This window comes from Daphnia pulex, chromosome 10, assembly GCF_021134715.1.
Source record: "Daphnia pulex isolate KAP4 chromosome 10, ASM2113471v1".
NCBI classification, from domain to species: Eukaryota; Metazoa; Arthropoda; class Branchiopoda; order Diplostraca; family Daphniidae; genus Daphnia; species Daphnia pulex.
The window spans coordinates 14,061,824-14,079,754 of record NC_060026.1 but is presented as its reverse complement, the minus strand read 5'-3'; the positions used below and the strand labels follow the sequence as shown (position 1 = coordinate 14,079,754).

The 17,931-nt window shown below is 40.2% G+C and overlaps 3 protein-coding genes and 3 long non-coding RNA genes across 6 annotated transcripts; 4 read left to right on the top strand and 2 right to left on the bottom strand.

Moving 5' to 3' along the window:
- The first annotated feature begins 964 nt into the window (after positions 1–964).
- Positions 965–2,246, top strand: LOC124203533. Its single transcript, XM_046600205.1, has 4 exons — positions 965–1,093; positions 1,207–1,290; positions 1,363–1,696; positions 1,762–2,246. Exons 1-4 carry the CDS (start codon positions 965–967, stop codon positions 2,244–2,246), a joined length of 1,032 nt encoding a protein of 343 aa, XP_046456161.1.
- Positions 2,247–3,719: 1,473 nt separating this feature from the next.
- Positions 3,720–9,000, bottom strand: LOC124203811 (acid-sensing ion channel 4-A-like). Its single transcript, XM_046600672.1, has 9 exons — positions 8,870–9,000; positions 7,649–7,805; positions 6,005–6,335; positions 5,441–5,710; positions 5,047–5,137; positions 4,748–4,977; positions 4,545–4,677; positions 4,186–4,406; positions 3,720–4,116 (listed from the first exon to the last, which is right to left on the bottom strand). The coding sequence occupies exons 3-9, from the start codon at positions 6,326–6,328 to the stop codon at positions 3,925–3,927; spliced, it is 1,461 nt and encodes a 486-aa protein (XP_046456628.1). The 5' UTR covers positions 6,329–6,335; positions 7,649–7,805; positions 8,870–9,000; the 3' UTR covers positions 3,720–3,924.
- Positions 8,020–8,686, top strand: LOC124203848. Its single transcript, XR_006878652.1, has 2 exons — positions 8,020–8,327; positions 8,401–8,686. It is a non-coding gene; the product is annotated as an uncharacterized LOC124203848 (long non-coding RNA).
- On the bottom strand, positions 8,960–10,945 carry LOC124203819 (protein FAM76A-like). The gene is made up of 6 exons (XM_046600683.1): positions 10,571–10,945; positions 10,364–10,428; positions 10,074–10,290; positions 9,786–9,998; positions 9,526–9,717; positions 8,960–9,394 (listed from the first exon to the last, which is right to left on the bottom strand). The coding sequence occupies exons 1-6, from the start codon at positions 10,649–10,651 to the stop codon at positions 9,032–9,034; spliced, it is 1,131 nt and encodes a 376-aa protein (XP_046456639.1). The 5' UTR covers positions 10,652–10,945; the 3' UTR covers positions 8,960–9,031.
- A 2,192-nt stretch (positions 10,946–13,137) lies between these two features.
- LOC124203843 lies at positions 13,138–14,081 on the top strand. Its single transcript, XR_006878626.1, has 3 exons — positions 13,138–13,294; positions 13,422–13,550; positions 13,726–14,081. It is a non-coding gene; the product is annotated as an uncharacterized LOC124203843 (long non-coding RNA).
- A 983-nt stretch (positions 14,082–15,064) lies between these two features.
- On the top strand, positions 15,065–15,814 carry LOC124203842. The gene is made up of 2 exons (XR_006878625.1): positions 15,065–15,213; positions 15,343–15,814. It is a non-coding gene; the product is annotated as an uncharacterized LOC124203842 (long non-coding RNA).
- Positions 15,815–17,931: the final 2,117 nt, after the last annotated feature.

Sequence of the window (17,931 nt, the reverse complement as noted above, 5' to 3'; positions counted from 1 at the left end):
AACGTGTAAAACTCCCTGTCAGCAATAAATTAAAATGAATGTTTTATTTACTAAGAATTTGTTGTTTTGTTAATATCCAAACCGTATAGGTGACCCACATCTATTGTCCGGGTTCGTCTTTTTTCCAGATGACTCGACTGGGATCCTTTTCTTTATGGCGATCGACGCATTTGACTCCAGGGGAATCCATAATAAAGAGTTCAGGTTTCAATCCGAACTAAAAATAAATGTTTCTCTCATTTTATTTTACTCTTCTGCACATAAATTGGGTATCGACCAAACTAAGCTTATTGAAGGAACCAGGCAATTCTTAACTATTGGCGATTTGCCACATACGCAATTGATCCACCCCGTACTGGAAGAAGAAAACATCGCGTGGACTCACGGCCTTAAGTCCCTCCCAGTTTGCCTCGCTGCCCCCCCCCCCCCAACTACTTGAAAAATGAATAAATTTATTCAAACAAACTTGGTTGATGTCACGACAAAATCCAATAACACAACAACGACAACACATAGGACAGAACCTATTTATTCTGCATATCTAAATTCACGCTAGGCCAATATGGCGCTATTTTCTTTCACGAGTCTTTTTATTTTTCTTACAAAAAAACCCTAAACTAATTGCAGTTCATTTGAGTCAACAATTGATATCTATTTGTGTTTTCTGTTTCTTTCCCTGTTTGACCAGTCCGCAAGTTATAATCCCCTTGTTCAATAAATAGCAGAAATTGTTCATAGCCACGTACAAAAACAAATAATACCATGACATTAAACTGACATTTAAAGATTCTAATCGAACACTTATCTTCTTATTTACAGACACAAAAGTGACAAAACCCTGTTGTTCTCGAATTATCACTAACCTTTAAGTTGGACGCAACAACAACAGGTCCAACTATGTATAAATTGAAACGCACGTCGAGTTGTAAAACATAGTCTCACTATAATTTCGAATAACTGAAGAATGGCGCATTTTTCTGTAGTTTCACTCACCCAAGTTGTTTTGCTGTTGGTTTTCATCTGCTGGACGACGAGTTCGACTGGCGCAGTCTTTTCCTTGGAGGAAGAATTCCTACAACTGAAAGAAAACTATGTAAGAATTTATAAAAATTTATTTTTTATGTGACGTTTCTGTTGTCGACAGTACAATTCAATTTGTTATTTTTTAAGTCTTATTGTTAATGTTATTCCATTTATTGCCAATAGATTCAAATGAAACAACTCTTTGAATCAACAGCGATTGAACAGCAGGGAAAAATGACACAATTGGAGGCGCAACTCGAACTAAATGTAAGTCCTATACTTTTAAGTTTAATTCAGAGTTTCACCGTGGGTAAAACACTTTTGCCTTTTCTATGACAGAATGAACAAAGACAAGATTTGACATTGAAAGTAACTCAATTAGAGGCCAAAAATGTCCAACTGGAAGTCAAAATTGGAAAACTGGAGGCCAAAATTGAACAACAAGATTCGCTTTTAACTTCCCTTTCACGAGAGAAAAATGAACGTACAGCAGCAGCAACCGATTCTGTTTCAATTAGCAACAATCTATCGGCTGTTTCCATCAACGGACTGCCGTCTTCTTGCGGGGATCTCAAAATGATCGGTCACACGCTGAACGGATTTTATTCCGTCATGGGATTGGCGAAAATGGAATCCGTTTATTGCGATTTCACTAAACTCCCAGACGATGCGGGTAAATGTTTCCCATTTTCACGAATTATTCAGTTGTAATTATCTAATTCTATAATTGATGAAAAGGTTTCCAGAAATGGATTGGATACGCCGACGTTAAATCGACGCCCGTCCATTTCTACGTCCAGAGAAATTCTTCATTTTACACAAAATTCACTCCGATTCCGTTCAATTTGGCGGTGGTGAACGAGGGAAACGCCATGGATTTGACATCGGGGAAATTCACGGCCCCGCGACCGGGAATTTATTTTTTCTCTTTCGCGGGAATAACGAGTCTTCATGAATCTTCATCTTCTGCTTATTTTGAATTTTATCTTTTTTTGAACGGGAATCGAATCGGGTCAAGTTTAGTTCAAGAGTATTATAACTTCCCCGTTGCTCAATTGAGTCCGTTGCCCCTCCAGTCGACGCTCAACTTGAAAACAGGCGATCAAGTCTGGGTGGAGATTGAATATTCTCCTGGTTCAACCTCGCATTTGTATGACAGCAGTTCCCACATGACCCATTTCACGGGTTTCATGTTGGAGGAGGAAATTGTGGCGTCACTTTGAGGTTTGGACTTCAAAATCCAAAATTCGCAAAATCATCGACGACACGAAAATTTGGGGAAGGGAATTTTAAGGGGGAAATTAAGATAATGCATTCGACTCTAATTCATTAAGAAATGAACATTTCTTTACAAAAATTGAACTGTGGATGCAATTACGCTTACTAAATACACAAGCCAAGTTTCAAAATTTATCTGCAAAACTCTAGACGTTACAAACAAAAAAAACAATTTTGATTGCCAGATTGGCAAAAAGTGGGAGGCCTTGAAATGGGAGAAAATTCATTCGCGTTTAATTCTATTACGGATTGGAATTTTAAAATAATTTTTTTACTAATGAATTCACATTTCAATTGTGCAATCGTCCAGAAAAAATGGCTTTTCTATCTCTAAAATTAATGGCAGGGCACGTAGAAAAATTTATTTTATCTTTTAAAAATATTAAATTTCGCTTAAAATTAACACCACGCCTACACATGTCGTTTATCGTTAGGGAAGTTTTTAACTATTTCAATTTTATTTCATTAAATTTTAAATTATTTTTTCCTCACGGTCGCAGGATGAGAAAAATAAGAGAAGGGGAGAAAATTCGTTCGACTCCAATTCGTGAAGGAGTGGGAATTTCTAAACGGAAATTTAACTGTCGACGAAAATAAACATTTTCATTCAACATAAAAATGTGGACACAACAAGAAGAAAACCAAATTTGATTGTCAGATTCCAGATTTATAAAATAGAGGGTGGACTAGAAATGGGAGAAAATTAATTCGTGTATAATTCTCTTACGGAATGAAATTTCTAAGTAATTTTTTTATTGATAAATTCACATTTCAGTTGTGCACTTATCCAGAAAAATTCGTGTGTCTATCTATAAAAATAAGGACAGGAGACGTGAAAAACTAATTTTGATTGTCAGATTTTCCTCCAAAAAATTAAAATGTCTCAATTTGTTTCCCTATCGCAGCTCGAAATTAAATCAAATCAACATCAGAATGAAACGTTTCTATTCCCTACGCATCTCGTTCATCTTTAGTAAATGCGTTTCACTTCCCCCCCCCCGTTTAATTGGCAAAATTAATTTTACCTGCGGAATAAAATGGACAGTCGAACGGTGTGAAAAAGGCGAACCAACAAACGGCCGTTAAAAAACAAAATGTCAGACTGGTCTTACGTAAGTGTTGGTCAACACTTTCAATTTAATGAAACGATTGCTAATGCGAATTGGGGCACGTAATCAGTCGGCAATTGTCAATTGAAATTAAAATTCACGAAAAAAAAATAAAAAAAAGGTCTTACCTGCTGACTTTACTTTTATGAATGTCGCGTGGTATTGGCTCAAGTGAGTAGAATTTTCTGCATCTTACGTCAACGCACAACTCTACAATCTCCATCTCACTAGAATCAAATAATTAAATGGTTCGCACTTAAACGCAACAACGTGAACTGAGTTGGCTACCCAGACTTGTAAGTCTGTGGCCCCACTGTTGCCTAAATCCTATAACCCAAGTACTAAACAACGAAAGTAGTAGTAACCACTAAAGTAAACTAATTAAGTAGTTGAAAGTTTTTTCATTTTTTTTTAACTTCTTCCATTTCGCGATATAAATGGAAACAAATATTTCCTCAGTTGTATTTTAAATCGTAGAAAGAATCATCCGCGAGTTCTGTTATAAAATTCCGTTTTAATTCATTCCCCTGCATTTTTTGATCAGTCGTCGGGTAGACGACAAACAAGTTTGAACGATGGCGTCGACAATCTCGCAGACGGTCAGCACAGAAAAGCCCAGCAGGAAACCAAGCGATCCGCCGATATCGCAGAGTAGGGAAACAGCTCCGTAGTCGGCGCTCTCTTCGATCTCATCGAACGTGAAATCCTGCCAAGAATTAAAAAATCAGAAATTGACTCGACTTGGCCGTGTGGAAATTAAAATTTGTTTTTCCACCTGGTAGAAAACTCTCAATTTGCTGATTTTATTCTCGCTCGGCTTCATTTTCGTCATCTCCGTGTAAGCGATGTAGAAATCCTGATTGCATTGCCGCTGGCAATGGCTACAACTGTTCCTCGCCCAATGGCCGTACACGAGAAGATTATCAATTTCCTTTGAATTGTTCCAAAACGAATCCGGTGTATTGCAGTACTCCATCTTGCGATGATTGTATCCAACTTTAAATTTCAAACCAAAATAATAATTTCATTAAATTTCAAACCAAAATAATAATTTCATTTGAAAAATTTAAAAACAAAATGTACTTAAATTTACAAATTTTAAATTTTAATTAAAAAAAATTAAAATTCATTTACCTGCTATTTCATCCATAAAAGGTAGTCTGCATGTCATTCGATCGGCGGCAGCTGCCACGAAGCATCGCTCAATGCACTTTGAATAATTGCCGTTTTTCAGACACGGGCGTTTCCAAACGTTCAAAGTGCGGAACTGTTTGAGCGGGAAATTTAAAATGTAAATAAATTCATTTCAACACAGTTTGAGTGAATGCAGTTTATACTTCTCTCAAATAGATACGGATGTCCTTGCCCCAGCCATTGTCGAGCGTGCTGCCGTGCGTGCGGACGTCGACGACGGGCGAGTCACGCAAGTCGTGGATCAACATCTTCCAGCCTCTTTCGCCTTCGCCTTTCTTGGCCCCCCACAAAAGTGACGAGCATTCCATCTCCGTATCTTTCAGCTTGACGTAGAGGTTGTTGAAACTGCCCGTCGTTTTCACCCAAGTTTCATCTAATAAATTGGCACAAAAAAATTAAATCGAAATCTATAAATTCAATTCCATTAAATCCAAACACTTACTGCGGATGAAAGAGTAGCACACGCCCAGATAAGTGTAGACTTTGGTCCAGCGGCCGACCTGGTTGCAGCTGACATTCCGTCCGAACCAGCACTAAATAACGAATAAATAATTCGATTTAAAAATGTACTTTCAATTTAATTTGGATCGATTCATCCATCTTTGTCCCGAAATTTTTATCTTTTTACGTTGCCCAGTCAAGACACGCCAACCGACTATCGGGACGGTTTATGTAATGGCGGGGGGCTGTAAATGGGGTGTGTCACCGACAACCGGAAGAATAAATCAATCATCACCGAGCAAGTTCAGAGACATACATTATAAGTAACTAGACACCTCCTATTTTTTATCATCACTCCGCAGGAGGTAGTCCATATAGTATAAGAAATGAATTACCTCGGCAATGATTTGATCGGGATCGTGAGCTATGACGTCCCATAACTGTTTGGCGTCCATTCCCCGGACGCCCACCAGTTGACTAATATTGACTTCCGATTTACTGTTGCGGCCGAGTCCGGCTTCGGCTTCCAGCATTCGAATTTGACTCATGTTGAAACTGTTTTTGTTGCAGATGGTCAGAACGGGAAAGCGTAGCGTGTCGTTCATCGTGACTCGGACGTTGACTGTCACCGGCGTCGAACTGTAAAACTCGACACGATCCTTCACCTATGAAGGAAAAAAACCAACTAATAAGTCACCGAACAAAAATATACAACCCCCCCAGGGTCATTCATTTTTGTCTTGACTATGAAATATAAACCACGCACGAAAAAGTGCATTATCGTCCGGAGCACGCGACACCACAAACGCAAGCCCATAAATCGCATCAATTGTTTTCTTAAACAGCCAAGAAAATGACGCCCATCTTTTTTTAAAAGCGCAAATATGGCGATAAAATTAAAAAGAAATTGCTTTTTAATTTAGGATTATTTTTGTCAATTTTAAAAAGATTATTTTTACCTGAATTGTGGCTATGATGAATGCGGAAACGATGACGAGAATCCAGACAATCCGACGGGTGAGATGAGCTTCGCCAAAAATGTTGGCGATGCCCGGCATGGAGATTGCGGAAAGTGCCGGTTTGGGTTTCAATTCGGCCAGCGGTCCGTCGACTGACATCATTTGCAACATGCACATCGTCTCTTGTAAATCGGGAACGGCGGCAGAAATTCCGGCCGACGGTCGTGACGGCGGTAGATTAGTATTCTTTTGGTTATCCGTTTTAATGTTTTCGGCGTCTGCAAAGCGTTCGCCCACTTGGCCGTTGTCCTCTATAAAGAACATCTTTCACCTGTCGATATTTAAAAAAAAAAATAATAATTAATTTACTTGAATTGGGCGAGGCTTTTTATTTTTTGGTAAACATTAAAAGAATTAATTTTGACTATATCGATCACGGGGCGTGCCCCTATAACCAAACGAAACTTAAAAACAAATTAACCTCAAATAGAATTTTTAAAATTATTTGCAGTTTGTCCCAAATTAATAAAATTTAATCAAAAATAATTGCAAATAGAAATTCGAATTTCCCGCGAGGTGATTGGCGATCGGAAATGGAGGAAACAGGAAACGGGTGGTACCGTAGAGACACGAGTGAATCGAAGGGGTTCGGAAACGTCCGTCTTTATGTAGGGACGGTGTTTATCTAACAAGTGCGTATCCTGTTCCGAACGCTGGATCGGATGGTACAAAGTTTTCCGGCGGCCTTGTTGCTTCTACGCAGACGCTTTTAACCCTATCAGACATACACACACACCCGCCCTGGAATATATACACACACACATAGAGTACGAATGTACACAATTTAGGGGAGACACACTTTATTGAACCGCCGGGTTGGAGCCTGTTGATACTATTCCCCTTTGAAACAATTACAAAGTCGATGGTTAGACTTTATAGGAAATGATTTCTCAAATTTGATCGCTGGGTCCAGCTGCGATCGTTAAAATCTTTCACTGGATTCGTGATTTTTCCCAACTAGAAATAGAACTTTTATTTATTTTTCTCTAAAATGGCCCGGCGCTAACAAGAAACTGGACAGCAGCTGCAGCACACACACACATCAACCAAATGAAATATGAGAATCGAGTTTTTCACGAATCATCATTTGTCGGATATGATGGCCGAATGGCGTGAGTCCATTGCAGTCCAGTCTAAACAAGGACATCGTTGAACGTTAATATATAAAACACTTCCAGGTTGTTTCTCTTTCTTATGGCCGATATCCATCTCATTACGTGTACAGCAACATCAGCTACCTGATATTAGCAGTGCTGGGACGGACAGGTAATTCAGTCTTCGTCAATAGCTTTTGTAGGAGGGTACACACAACCGTCGAACGCGGGAGAAAAAAAAAGAAATGGAAAAACAGTGGGAGATGTAGCGTGTTGGAAACCATTCAGGAGTATCCTCAGACCCAACCCAAATATTTTGTACGGTACCCCCCATCAACTCTATTCAAAAACCAAATGTGGGTTTCATCAACTTAATCAAAGATATGGAACGAATCAAAGATATGTAACGGTACTCACGGCCGCTGTATGATTACGAGTTTATAATTTTGAATTGTTCACTAATGAGAAGGAATGACTCGACGATCCTTACCTCATCGGCGCATCTAAAGGTGCCATTAAAACACACTTTTATTCGAATTAGAAACTGGGCGTCCATCTGTCGCTCGGAATTTCTATTTGAATAGTGTCGCAGCAGCATCTCCGTTTTTCTTGACAGCATCTGCTTGCAGCACGTTTCTCTCTCTCGCCTGTAGAAGAGAAAAGGAGAAAATTGTAACGGGAAAGTTTCGTGTTAAATTATCATCAAACATGCGAGTTATGGTCGAGAAACAGACATATAGAAAAGAGGAGGAGGTTTTTTACACACGGGGAGGCGGATGAAAGAGTGGGAAAAGGAAATGAGATGTCGTTCTAAAACCACGCTATCACTGATTGTGCAATACGCGCGCTAGTTATCTGACTTGGGGGAATTTTGGCTTCTCTTCATATCATCATCAGCCTTCCGACCGGATAGATGGATAAGATCGCAGTGTCCCTGTTTTTGCTTCTAACTTTATCGACTATCGTTTGCAATGGATGGCCATCGTGGCGTCGCCATCGCAGTCCGGAAAAAAAGACAACAACAACTCATCAACATCCGTCACTTTTCCGTGTGATCGGTCTTTACGCCAATCCGTTCGGATGGATCGGAACGCCAACTTTGCCCAAACGGAGCAAAAACAACAGGAAGTCGGACCGCGTCGGTCATCAGTGGGTTATCGAAATTGACGGTAAATTGTTTGTTTGTTTGTTTAATTCGTATTTCTTTGTCTGATATTTCTTTTTATCGAATCAAAAAAAAAGAATCGGATCACTGGTGGGTAACCGTCTACGAAAACGGAGCCCAAATTCCCGGACCCGGAAGAAAAGCGATTATGAAATTATTCTGAAAAGTTTACGATTCTTTTCTTTTTTTTGTTATTTCTTTCCTTAATTAATTTCCCACGCGATTTTGTATTTGTTATCGAATAACCCCCCCACTCAAAGATATTTAAAAAAAAACAATTATTTAAAATAATTTTTTTTCGGGTTATTTTTGATTGAATTTAATAAGTCCAGTGCGATGTTTTTGTAACTAAATCATCGAAGACACAGTAGTAGGGTTTCAAAAAAAGGATATTTTTTTGTTGAGTTGGAATTATGCTAAGGAGTGTGTGTGTGGGGAAAAGGAAAAAAGGGTGTGAGTGTTATCAAGGATCAAAGAGTCAATTTAATTTCAAATGATGAGAGAAGAAGAAGAAAAAAATTGTTAAAGATGAGCCAAAATCACTACCTTTATCCGATTCATCGCAGTTTTTTCTTTTTTTTTAAGGAAGAACGGCAACACATCAAATTGGATTCATCAAGATTATTTTTTTTAGAGAGAGAGAGAGAACGTTGGGGAAGAAAAAATGTAGTTATTTTCAATTCCTTGGGATCCTTTCACGGAAGGGCCTTAAGACGAAGTTCTGGGACTGTTGTCGGAATCCGAGCCGGATCCTTGGCGACTCTTGGATCCACCGGGATTCGAATTGTTGTTCTGGATGGCGAACGCAGTAGCAGCCGCCGCAGCATTGGCCAACGCGGTGGCGTTGGCAGCCGCCACAGCGTTATCCGTTTTCTTTTGCTGCTGCATCTGCTTTTGCTGGTCAGATTTGTGCTTGTTATTGGCCTTGTTCAGCGTGGCTACTTCCTTCTGGAATGTTTTGATACGTTCCTGCAGAATGTCCACCTTGGCTTCGTATTCCTTCTGGATCGTCTTGATCCGGACGCGGTGCTCCTGGTCCATGCGGAATTGGCCCGCTTTGAGCTCGGTAATCTATAAGGGGTTGAATACGCGAGAATATGGGAATGTGTGCAACAATTGCCAAAAAACAGCAGTCGCGACTCGCAACAAGAAACTCAAAAAACAAAATGGCGGGTGTATGGGGTGTTTTCTTTTCGACTCACTTGTTTCTCCTTGGCCAAGAGCTGGTTGTCTTTGACGGCCAGCTGCTTCTGAAGGGTGGCTACTTGCTCTCGGAGTTCAGTGATGGCCACAACATGGTCAGACGAGTTGGGATCCACCATGGCGTCACGATTGATCATGGGGCGGAATATCTTGGCTGGTGGACCGGTATCTTCCCTCTCTCCCAGTCCAACCTGAGGGCCAAATGCAATGGGGTCAATCAAGGTGCCATGACTACAACGTCAAATTATTAGGAAAGCACCTTGGTGACGTCAGGACGCTGTGGACGTTTATCATGGTGCCCGTGATGGCTATTATGATGATTGTGGTGACCACTGCTGCCCCTGTGCTGCTGCTGCTGTTGCTCCTTAGTTTTGGAAGAATTAGAATGGGAGCCACGCTCAGAATGCTTTGTTTTGGCCAGCGCCCGGCGATAGGATAGAGTGCACAGCCAGCAGAGCATCTTGCCATCCACCTGTGAAATTCAGACAATTTGAAAATGATAAAAACAATTAGACTTATTATTAAGTAACATTATCAAGAGTCTTACCTTTTTCTTGTCTTCATCTTTTCGATCAAAAGCACACTTTTGTTTGCACTGCTCACAAGTGACAGGAGGCCCGTATTTCTTCTCAGAGTTTGTGCAACGTTGGCACTTGTTTCCAATGAAAGCTGCAATTATATTGCAGTATTCACAGGCAGAGGGCTTGCCGTATTGCTTGACGTTGAATTCACACTTTTTGCAGATAGTGCTGGTATTCCCTTTGCTGCCAACAAGTTATAGTATGCACACCTACGTCAGTAATAATGCTACAATAGGGAAAACTTTCTCCATCTTACCTTTCCTGCTGGAACTCTGAGCGGCAATATGTGCATTTGACGATGGGAAAAGAACCTCTGCATTCCTAGGTAAAAGGAAAACACGAGCAAGATGATGAGAATCCATTTCATAAAAACACATCAACTATTTCTTTGCCACTGCGAGAAATCTGACTGCACAATCCAGGAATACATTTTTTTCCTGCTCACTTCACACGTCACACACACCTTGCACAATTGTTGACCCTGTGATAATTCCTCGAAAGGATGGCGACTGAAACAACGGGAACAAGCGAATAATGCCGACATGATTCTCCTTAATTCTGCTCTTTCTGATACGACGTAAATCAAAAATTCTCCAACGAACCAGGTCTACCAAAGCTTCAACACTCGACTCCCGTAAATGAAGTCGATACACACACGACAGCAACTACTTCTTTCCTCAACTAGCACGAATAACGGTCACTGAAAAATAATTCAGTTTTCTTCCCTTTCTCAACTTGGTAAAGGGCTGTTTAAAGAAAATTTAGGTGCTGGCGATTGATGCAAAAGAACACTAATGCTCGTTTTTTGCTCGAGTCATTGACTCCTGAATGATTCAGCATTGCCCAATAAAGTGAAATTTGTCAATTCAGTTTGTAATATATTAAATTGATTTTATAAGACTGAAAATATGTAAAAATAAATAGTTTAATTAATAGAATATTACTAAACGAATTTGTTTCGTTTTCAATTTAAGTCTAAATTCAATTGATGAGTTTGACACTGACACACTCTGAATGCCGATAGCAGAACGGAAGGGAATGGTCCTCGAGAAAAATAAACAAACAAGTTGATTGACAGAAATAAAATTATGGACGAATAGCAAGTGTAATTGCCAACAACATTTTCTGGTAGGAAAAATTAAAGTTTAATTATTCCTCAGTTTATTAATACCACTAAATGGGCTTTAGCCATGCATTTTACATAGGCATATTTGAAGATGAGGATTACTCCAAAGCGGCTCGTAAGTGGAGGTCTCTTCGCCTTGGGGATACTGTGCCTGATAAAGTACGTCCATCATACTAGAGGTGGATCTACAGAACAAAATGAGTGCCTCAACCGTAGACCACATGACCAACTTAGAGTAATCTTCCTGGCTGAACGAGTCCACAGAGCCCTACAAATACTGGAGGTCCAGCACTTCATCTGTTACGAAAGCCTGTGGGCATCTCTTTACAACGAAGGACCAAGAACTTGGGAACACACTGTGGAAATGTGTGTGATTGGAGATGCTTTGACCCAGCAAGACGAGGGATTCATCGCCAGGTTCTTCAGGACTCAGGATCTTGTGCTTAACTACGACATGCTAGAGGGTGTATATGAGGTGAAATTGATGGAAACGGTCAGTTTCCCGGGGCTTCCCGATGCTGTCGGTCGAGATGTCAGCGCCCGCCTAGTACTGTTTCAACAACGGTCCGGCTCGATGATGCGCAAAGCCGGCCTTAAACGAGCACTTCTGCCTGATGACTGCGAAAATCAACTTCTCGAGTGCTTTCCTAGCCTTCTCGCCTTGCCACCGCTGTCAGAAATCAAGTTTGGACCCAACAAATATTTCCCTGCACCTCGGGAAGGCATAGAAATTCAAAAGTATCATTACCCCGACGATTGGTGGCTTCAAAGAAAGATACCATCTGCATGTTGATTGATATATTATATTATTCCCAGTGATTATTTCTAGTCTCCAATCACCTATTTAGTGGTCCAGCAACTTGAAAATAAATTGTTCCAACTCTTGTTATATCGTTATTAGTAACAAGAATAGAGATCTTCTTTATAGGGTAATTGGTCTGCGAAGAAAGCTTGACGGTCGTCCAAACATAATAAAACGGTTTGTGAGAAAGCAGAGAAAATGGCCATTTTTCACAATGTCGAAAAAGGACATGCATCGCTTGCAGGTGGAAAATAAAAGAACCTGGAAAAATAACAGGTGGCCTTTTCTTTTTATAACTCTCAAATATAAATATAGTGGAAGACATACTTTCTTATATACAGCAAAGGAGAAATGATACACCACGCTGTGAGGCTCACGGACATGTAATTTTATCGAAAACAAAAAAGAAAAAGTGGCAGACCGCACGAGCGAATAGTTTTCTTCTTGTCATCTGCTGAGCTGTAAAATTTTAGCGAAGTTTGTAGGTGACCAAGTTAAAACGGTGCAACATGTTTTCGGTCGCCCTAAACACGGCAGAAAGGAAGAAAATCATATGACCTGAATTGTTGTACTAGCAGCAGCGGAGGTTGGCCTCAATTTTTTTATTTAGCTTCGTCTAGATGTACTATTCTATTTTTGTAATCATTTTTCTTTCCACTTTGACGCCACGATATATACCGTGCGTCTGGCGTAATATAAAATGCTGACCTTTTGTTCCCAATGACAACCTCACGCGCTGGAGCCAAGAAGATGATGATTATATGACCTATACGTGGTGTTTCTTTATGTATTTCATTCCTCGACAAAGGGTTGACTAATGAGTTTGCCCTAGAAAATGCGGAGAAAATGAGGCCCCCAGACCCATCTTTCATGCATGCTTGCCAGTCTTAAAGGTCATTACACACGCGTAGCGCTACATAGCGCTGCTGGTAGCATCAAGTCTCAGCAGGCGGATCACAGACTGGAAAAGAAATGAAGCATGTAGAAAGAAAAAAAAAGGAAAAACTTTCGGCGAAATAACGGCCCGGAAACCGTCGTGAGCGTTGCGGTCAGGTGAGTTTTTGGGGGAGATTCACCATCACTTATATGATTACAGAAAACAACATACCGAAATAAGAGCTGCTGACTCCCCTCTAGCAGTCAAACCTTGCATATATAAAGGCTTTGGAGTGGCTAGATTCAGCATCAGTTGTTTCAAAGCAGCAGTTCTTCTAGCAACCCTTCCACACTCACTCAACATGCCTTCCATGAAATTGATGGTAAGTTAGTTGGTTTCAATTTAGTTACAAATATGACGGCGGGTATTTCCCCCAAAGAAAAAAAAACAGCTATTGTTCCGTGGTTTTATTACCAATGACACGAATTTTTTTTTATGTGCATTTGCAGTTGGTCGTTTTGGCCGCTTTCGTCGCTTACGTCTCAGCCCAGTCCGGTTATGCCGCACCGGCCTACTCTCCACCAGCTTACGCTGCTGATTACAAGCCAGGCTACGCTAACGGCCGTGTGAAGATGCAGGTATAATACACTTCAGATCAAATCGAAGGCTTTAATTTCTTTCCTTTTGATCAAATTCTTCCTTATATTTTTGCGGGGAAAAAAATGAAACAAAAATTGCGCTCTGAATTTTCCGGTTTATTGCAGCTGTACATTCCATATGTCGTTATATCTTTACATTTTTCCGCACAAACAGGTGTACCGCGGACCCAACAAGGAATACGGAAAAGGTTACGACAAGGATTCTTTCGCTCCCTGGGGCTTTTACGTCACACAACCCGAAGACAACAAACCTTACGGAAAGGGCTATTAAGGCTACTACTTGCCACGACTCAAAATGCACCATTGGCCCTGATGATTTGATACCGTTTCATCATCACCACGAAAACGAACAAATTCCGAAGAAATTCACCATCAAATTCAACAAGAAAAATTTTTATTATTATTTGAATGCAATGGCAACATGATGTGGCTGGATTCCATAGATTGTTGTCGTCGATGACGTTGTTTTAAAAATATTTCCCATCAAGAAATATAGAGTGTTTGAAAAGATATAAGAATTTTTCTTTCATATTTCGACGTCGTCACATAAATAACTTGAATATAGTTTAAGCAAGAGTTTAAGGTATTGAGCGACAGCTATAAAAGAGTGGCATATTTAGATACAACAGGATTTGATAGAATTCACCCGAGAGCTATTTCCGAACAGCTTTTGGGTCGACACAGTTTATAAGTTCTCAATTCGTTTATGAGATGTTTAGATAACCATCCGCTTTGTTTATATATGTCGTTCATAAATATATGTTACAACAGTAGGCTATTACGTATAGATGTCTTGATACGAGTGATGGTCTCTGCACTGTCCCAATTTCCATCCGTGTCGTTCCACTCATCGCCCATAGGAGATTAAGGTGCACATAGGGGGGAAACAAGCTCTCTCTTTAATTGCATTTTTTTGTCCAATCTTTTGGCTGTCGCGGAAAAAGAAATTCGTGGCAAAATGCCATCTGCTTCCTATTGTTTTGATTGTTACGGTTTCTTACACATTCGGATATAACGAATCTAAAATAAGAAATTCGAATGGGTCGAGAATGTAAAAACCCGTACATCGACCAAAACTAATGAACTATAATTGCATCTTTAGTCCCACTTCTATGCTTGAGGTCTATGACCCGAATTTTAAATTTCTGCCTACCGTGTATAGGTCATCAAGTACGATATTAATTGCAAACACACGAACTGGTACACTGTAACACATCCACCAGACATATTAGTTGAATCTGACACAGCCTAGATGATGGGACCAATCCTGGCGTAGGATTATTCGGCGAGACCGAGCGACAATGCAATTCAGATTGAATGGAACTAATAACAGCAGGGTCGTTTGGGCGTGAAAACCCTTTACAATAAACATATAAGGACATTGGTACACTTTTTGCAGCAAAGCTGTAAAAACGAAATAAGTTAGGGCACCTCCATCCTGGGGCTATACGTGTGGAGAACGTCGTGGGGCTGGAGAGGGGAGCGTTATGGGTTGAAGTAATCAGCATCATTTTCCTTCCCCGTTCTTCCTAGTTTCACTCGGCGGGTATATAAGCCAGCCGAACAGGCCTTCAAATCAACCAGTCTTCATCCGACAACGTTAAACACAACAACAACAATCATCATGTCTTCTCTTAAAGTAGTAAGTTCGCCATCCAGTGTTACAACTGTTATAATATTATCCCTTCTATTACCGCAAATGTTCCATCCTATTTCCGCAACAATTGACCAACAATTCATCACGAATACGTTTGGTTTCGCCTTTTTCCAGTTCGTTCTCTTGGCCGTCGTTGTCGCCATGGCTGCTGCTTATCCCCAGAGTTATGACGCTCCTTACGAAGCTGCACCATCATCCGGCTACGCTGCTCCTGCCTACAAAGGAGCTGGATACGCCAACGGCCGTGTTAAGATGCAAGTCTACCGTGGTCCCAGCAAGGGTTACGAAGGCAAGGGAGGATACGGTGGCGACTACGGCTTCGCTCCTTGGGGATTCTACGTCACACAGCCCGAAGATAACAAGGCTTACGGTTACTAAGAACTCGACCACACCGTGGAGTGACAGTTACTTCTACGATCAGCCCCTAACTTGAACGACCTAACTGAAGTGAACAGGACGCGTGATGCTGGACCATTACACGCTCATCTGACTTCGTTTCATTCATTTCATCTTTCATTACATTATTATTTTATTTCTGGATTTGCGTACCTCGTTTCGCAATAAACAGATCATTGAACCATCAAAATTTTTTTGCATTTCATTTTCATTATGAAGAAGGCATGAATAAGTTATATGTGCATTAAAGTTTGAAACATTTTACCGCATTTTACACGATTCATTACAGTTTGCGAAGGATTTCAACCAACCTATTAACTCGTGCCTCTATCATTGTTCCAAGTATGCTGATATATCAATCGTTTGCGTCGGTTACACATACCAGATTGATTCTTTTTAAATTCAGTCAGTAATTGTAGGATTTGCGAAATTTGAATTTTTTATAACGATTAATGTTTCCGACATAAGAAATATAATAATAATAAAAGATATATTTAGGCTACAATTCAGTTGAAACGTTAGTCTCATATTTATTGAATCGGTCACCTTCATATGGTCGCGCTCGAATCTCACGGAAATGGCAAACTGTTTTTTTTACCGGTCGAATTCTTAGGGTTGCCATTCTTACAATGTCCTCAGTAAAAAGAACGCAAAAAGAAAAACAGTTCAGCGTAAGGGGGTTATACATATTTTTTTTTAGGCTAATTGTGTTTTTTTTTAAAAGACAACCATTACACATTTTAAATGTGTTAGCTACTCGCTCAAGAATTAATAATAGTGCCCTAGTTACGTCAATATATAATAAATTTCGTAAAAAATTCAAGGGTCATATACTTTAAAGTTCTTAAAGAAAAAAAAAATAGAGGGCTTATATTTAATGTTTGAATTTGACGGAAGATATACTAAAATCCGTTTTTTCCTTCTTATTAGTTTTTTCTAGTTCTAGTTTCTTTTTTCTTTATACCTTACTCTGTCTTCCCACCTTCTCTTAACTTTCCCACCATATGAAGAGTGAGAGGTACGATGAGTTTTCTAAGCTATCCCTTCCGTCAATTTCAAATAGAATCACTGCGTCAGGGTTTCAGGAACGATCAGCTGAATGAACATGTCAGTTATTTTTTTTTAATTAATTTCAAAACAACTAGAATTTTACTGAAAAGAAGAAAATTTTAATAGAATGAATGGCGTTTGGGGGCGCTCGGGGCGTTGGCGAGGGGTTGACAACTCCCTGGCCCGCTCTGGCCAGAATCTCCCCATCTCCCCTCTCATAGAATCTTACAGAATCTCTAGAATCTCAAATCTTCGTAAACCCAAAGTTTAAGTTGCCAACCGCTCCCGCTCGGGCCACACTGCAAACCAATCTATTTTTGAAAAATCTGGAGTTTATCTTAGGAGTTTCATGGCGTTTTCACGTGGGCCTTTTAGAGCGCTCGAAAAAAAAGATGGAGCTACTTTTCGCGATAATCCGTTCCAGTGGGCGCTAAAGTGTCGCCCAAAATTCTCGAGCGTCCAGTCGCGTCATTCTACTGGGACGGAATTCGCTCAAACTTGGAGCGAAAATCACATTCTGGATTCACTTTTCGAGTCCGGGGAAGGGCCGGAGTCAAAAAGCAAATCCAGATTCGACATTTTCTGCAGCAAGTAGAAGCAGACGATGTTGTTTTTTTCCTTTACAGACGTTTGGATCATCTGACATTCTGTTCCACTGGTCGAGCAAAATAATTGTTCTTTTCCAGATTTCGAGGCGCCCCAAGTGGAATTTTCAGGAATCCAGCTCCGAGCTTGGTAATTTTTCAGAGCGCTCAAAAAAGCCCACGTGAAAACGCCATCAAAGAAAACGATTCCTTTTCCAAGGACCTCTACCCCCCTCCTACGTATTTGGTAGCGTAAAATCAGTGTTGCAACTAAGATTTTTAGTCGTTTTGACGGAGGTAATACACAAAAGGTAGGGTGAGCAATTCGGCTGAAAAAACAGTAATTCGAATTAAAAGGATTGGAAACGGCAACCTAAACTTTATTCAGAATAACAGTTGGTATAATTGATAAGAATACAGTAGGGGGTTCAAGGGATTCCTTAGATTGTTGTGTATAATAAACTAGCAGCAATAGGCTGCAATATTTCGTGGTGCGCAGCAAATGGATTAGCAATCCTATCTAGTGGTTCGAGGTTGCCATTTTTGATGGTCGATTTCCCACTTTTGTTGCAGCCACAACCCGTAAAGGTGAAGCATTTGCAATTAGGGGTTCTTTCCGTTGAGCATTCAAGGAAGAATAGCGAGTGGAGAAGAAAAGGATCGGTCCTTTTTT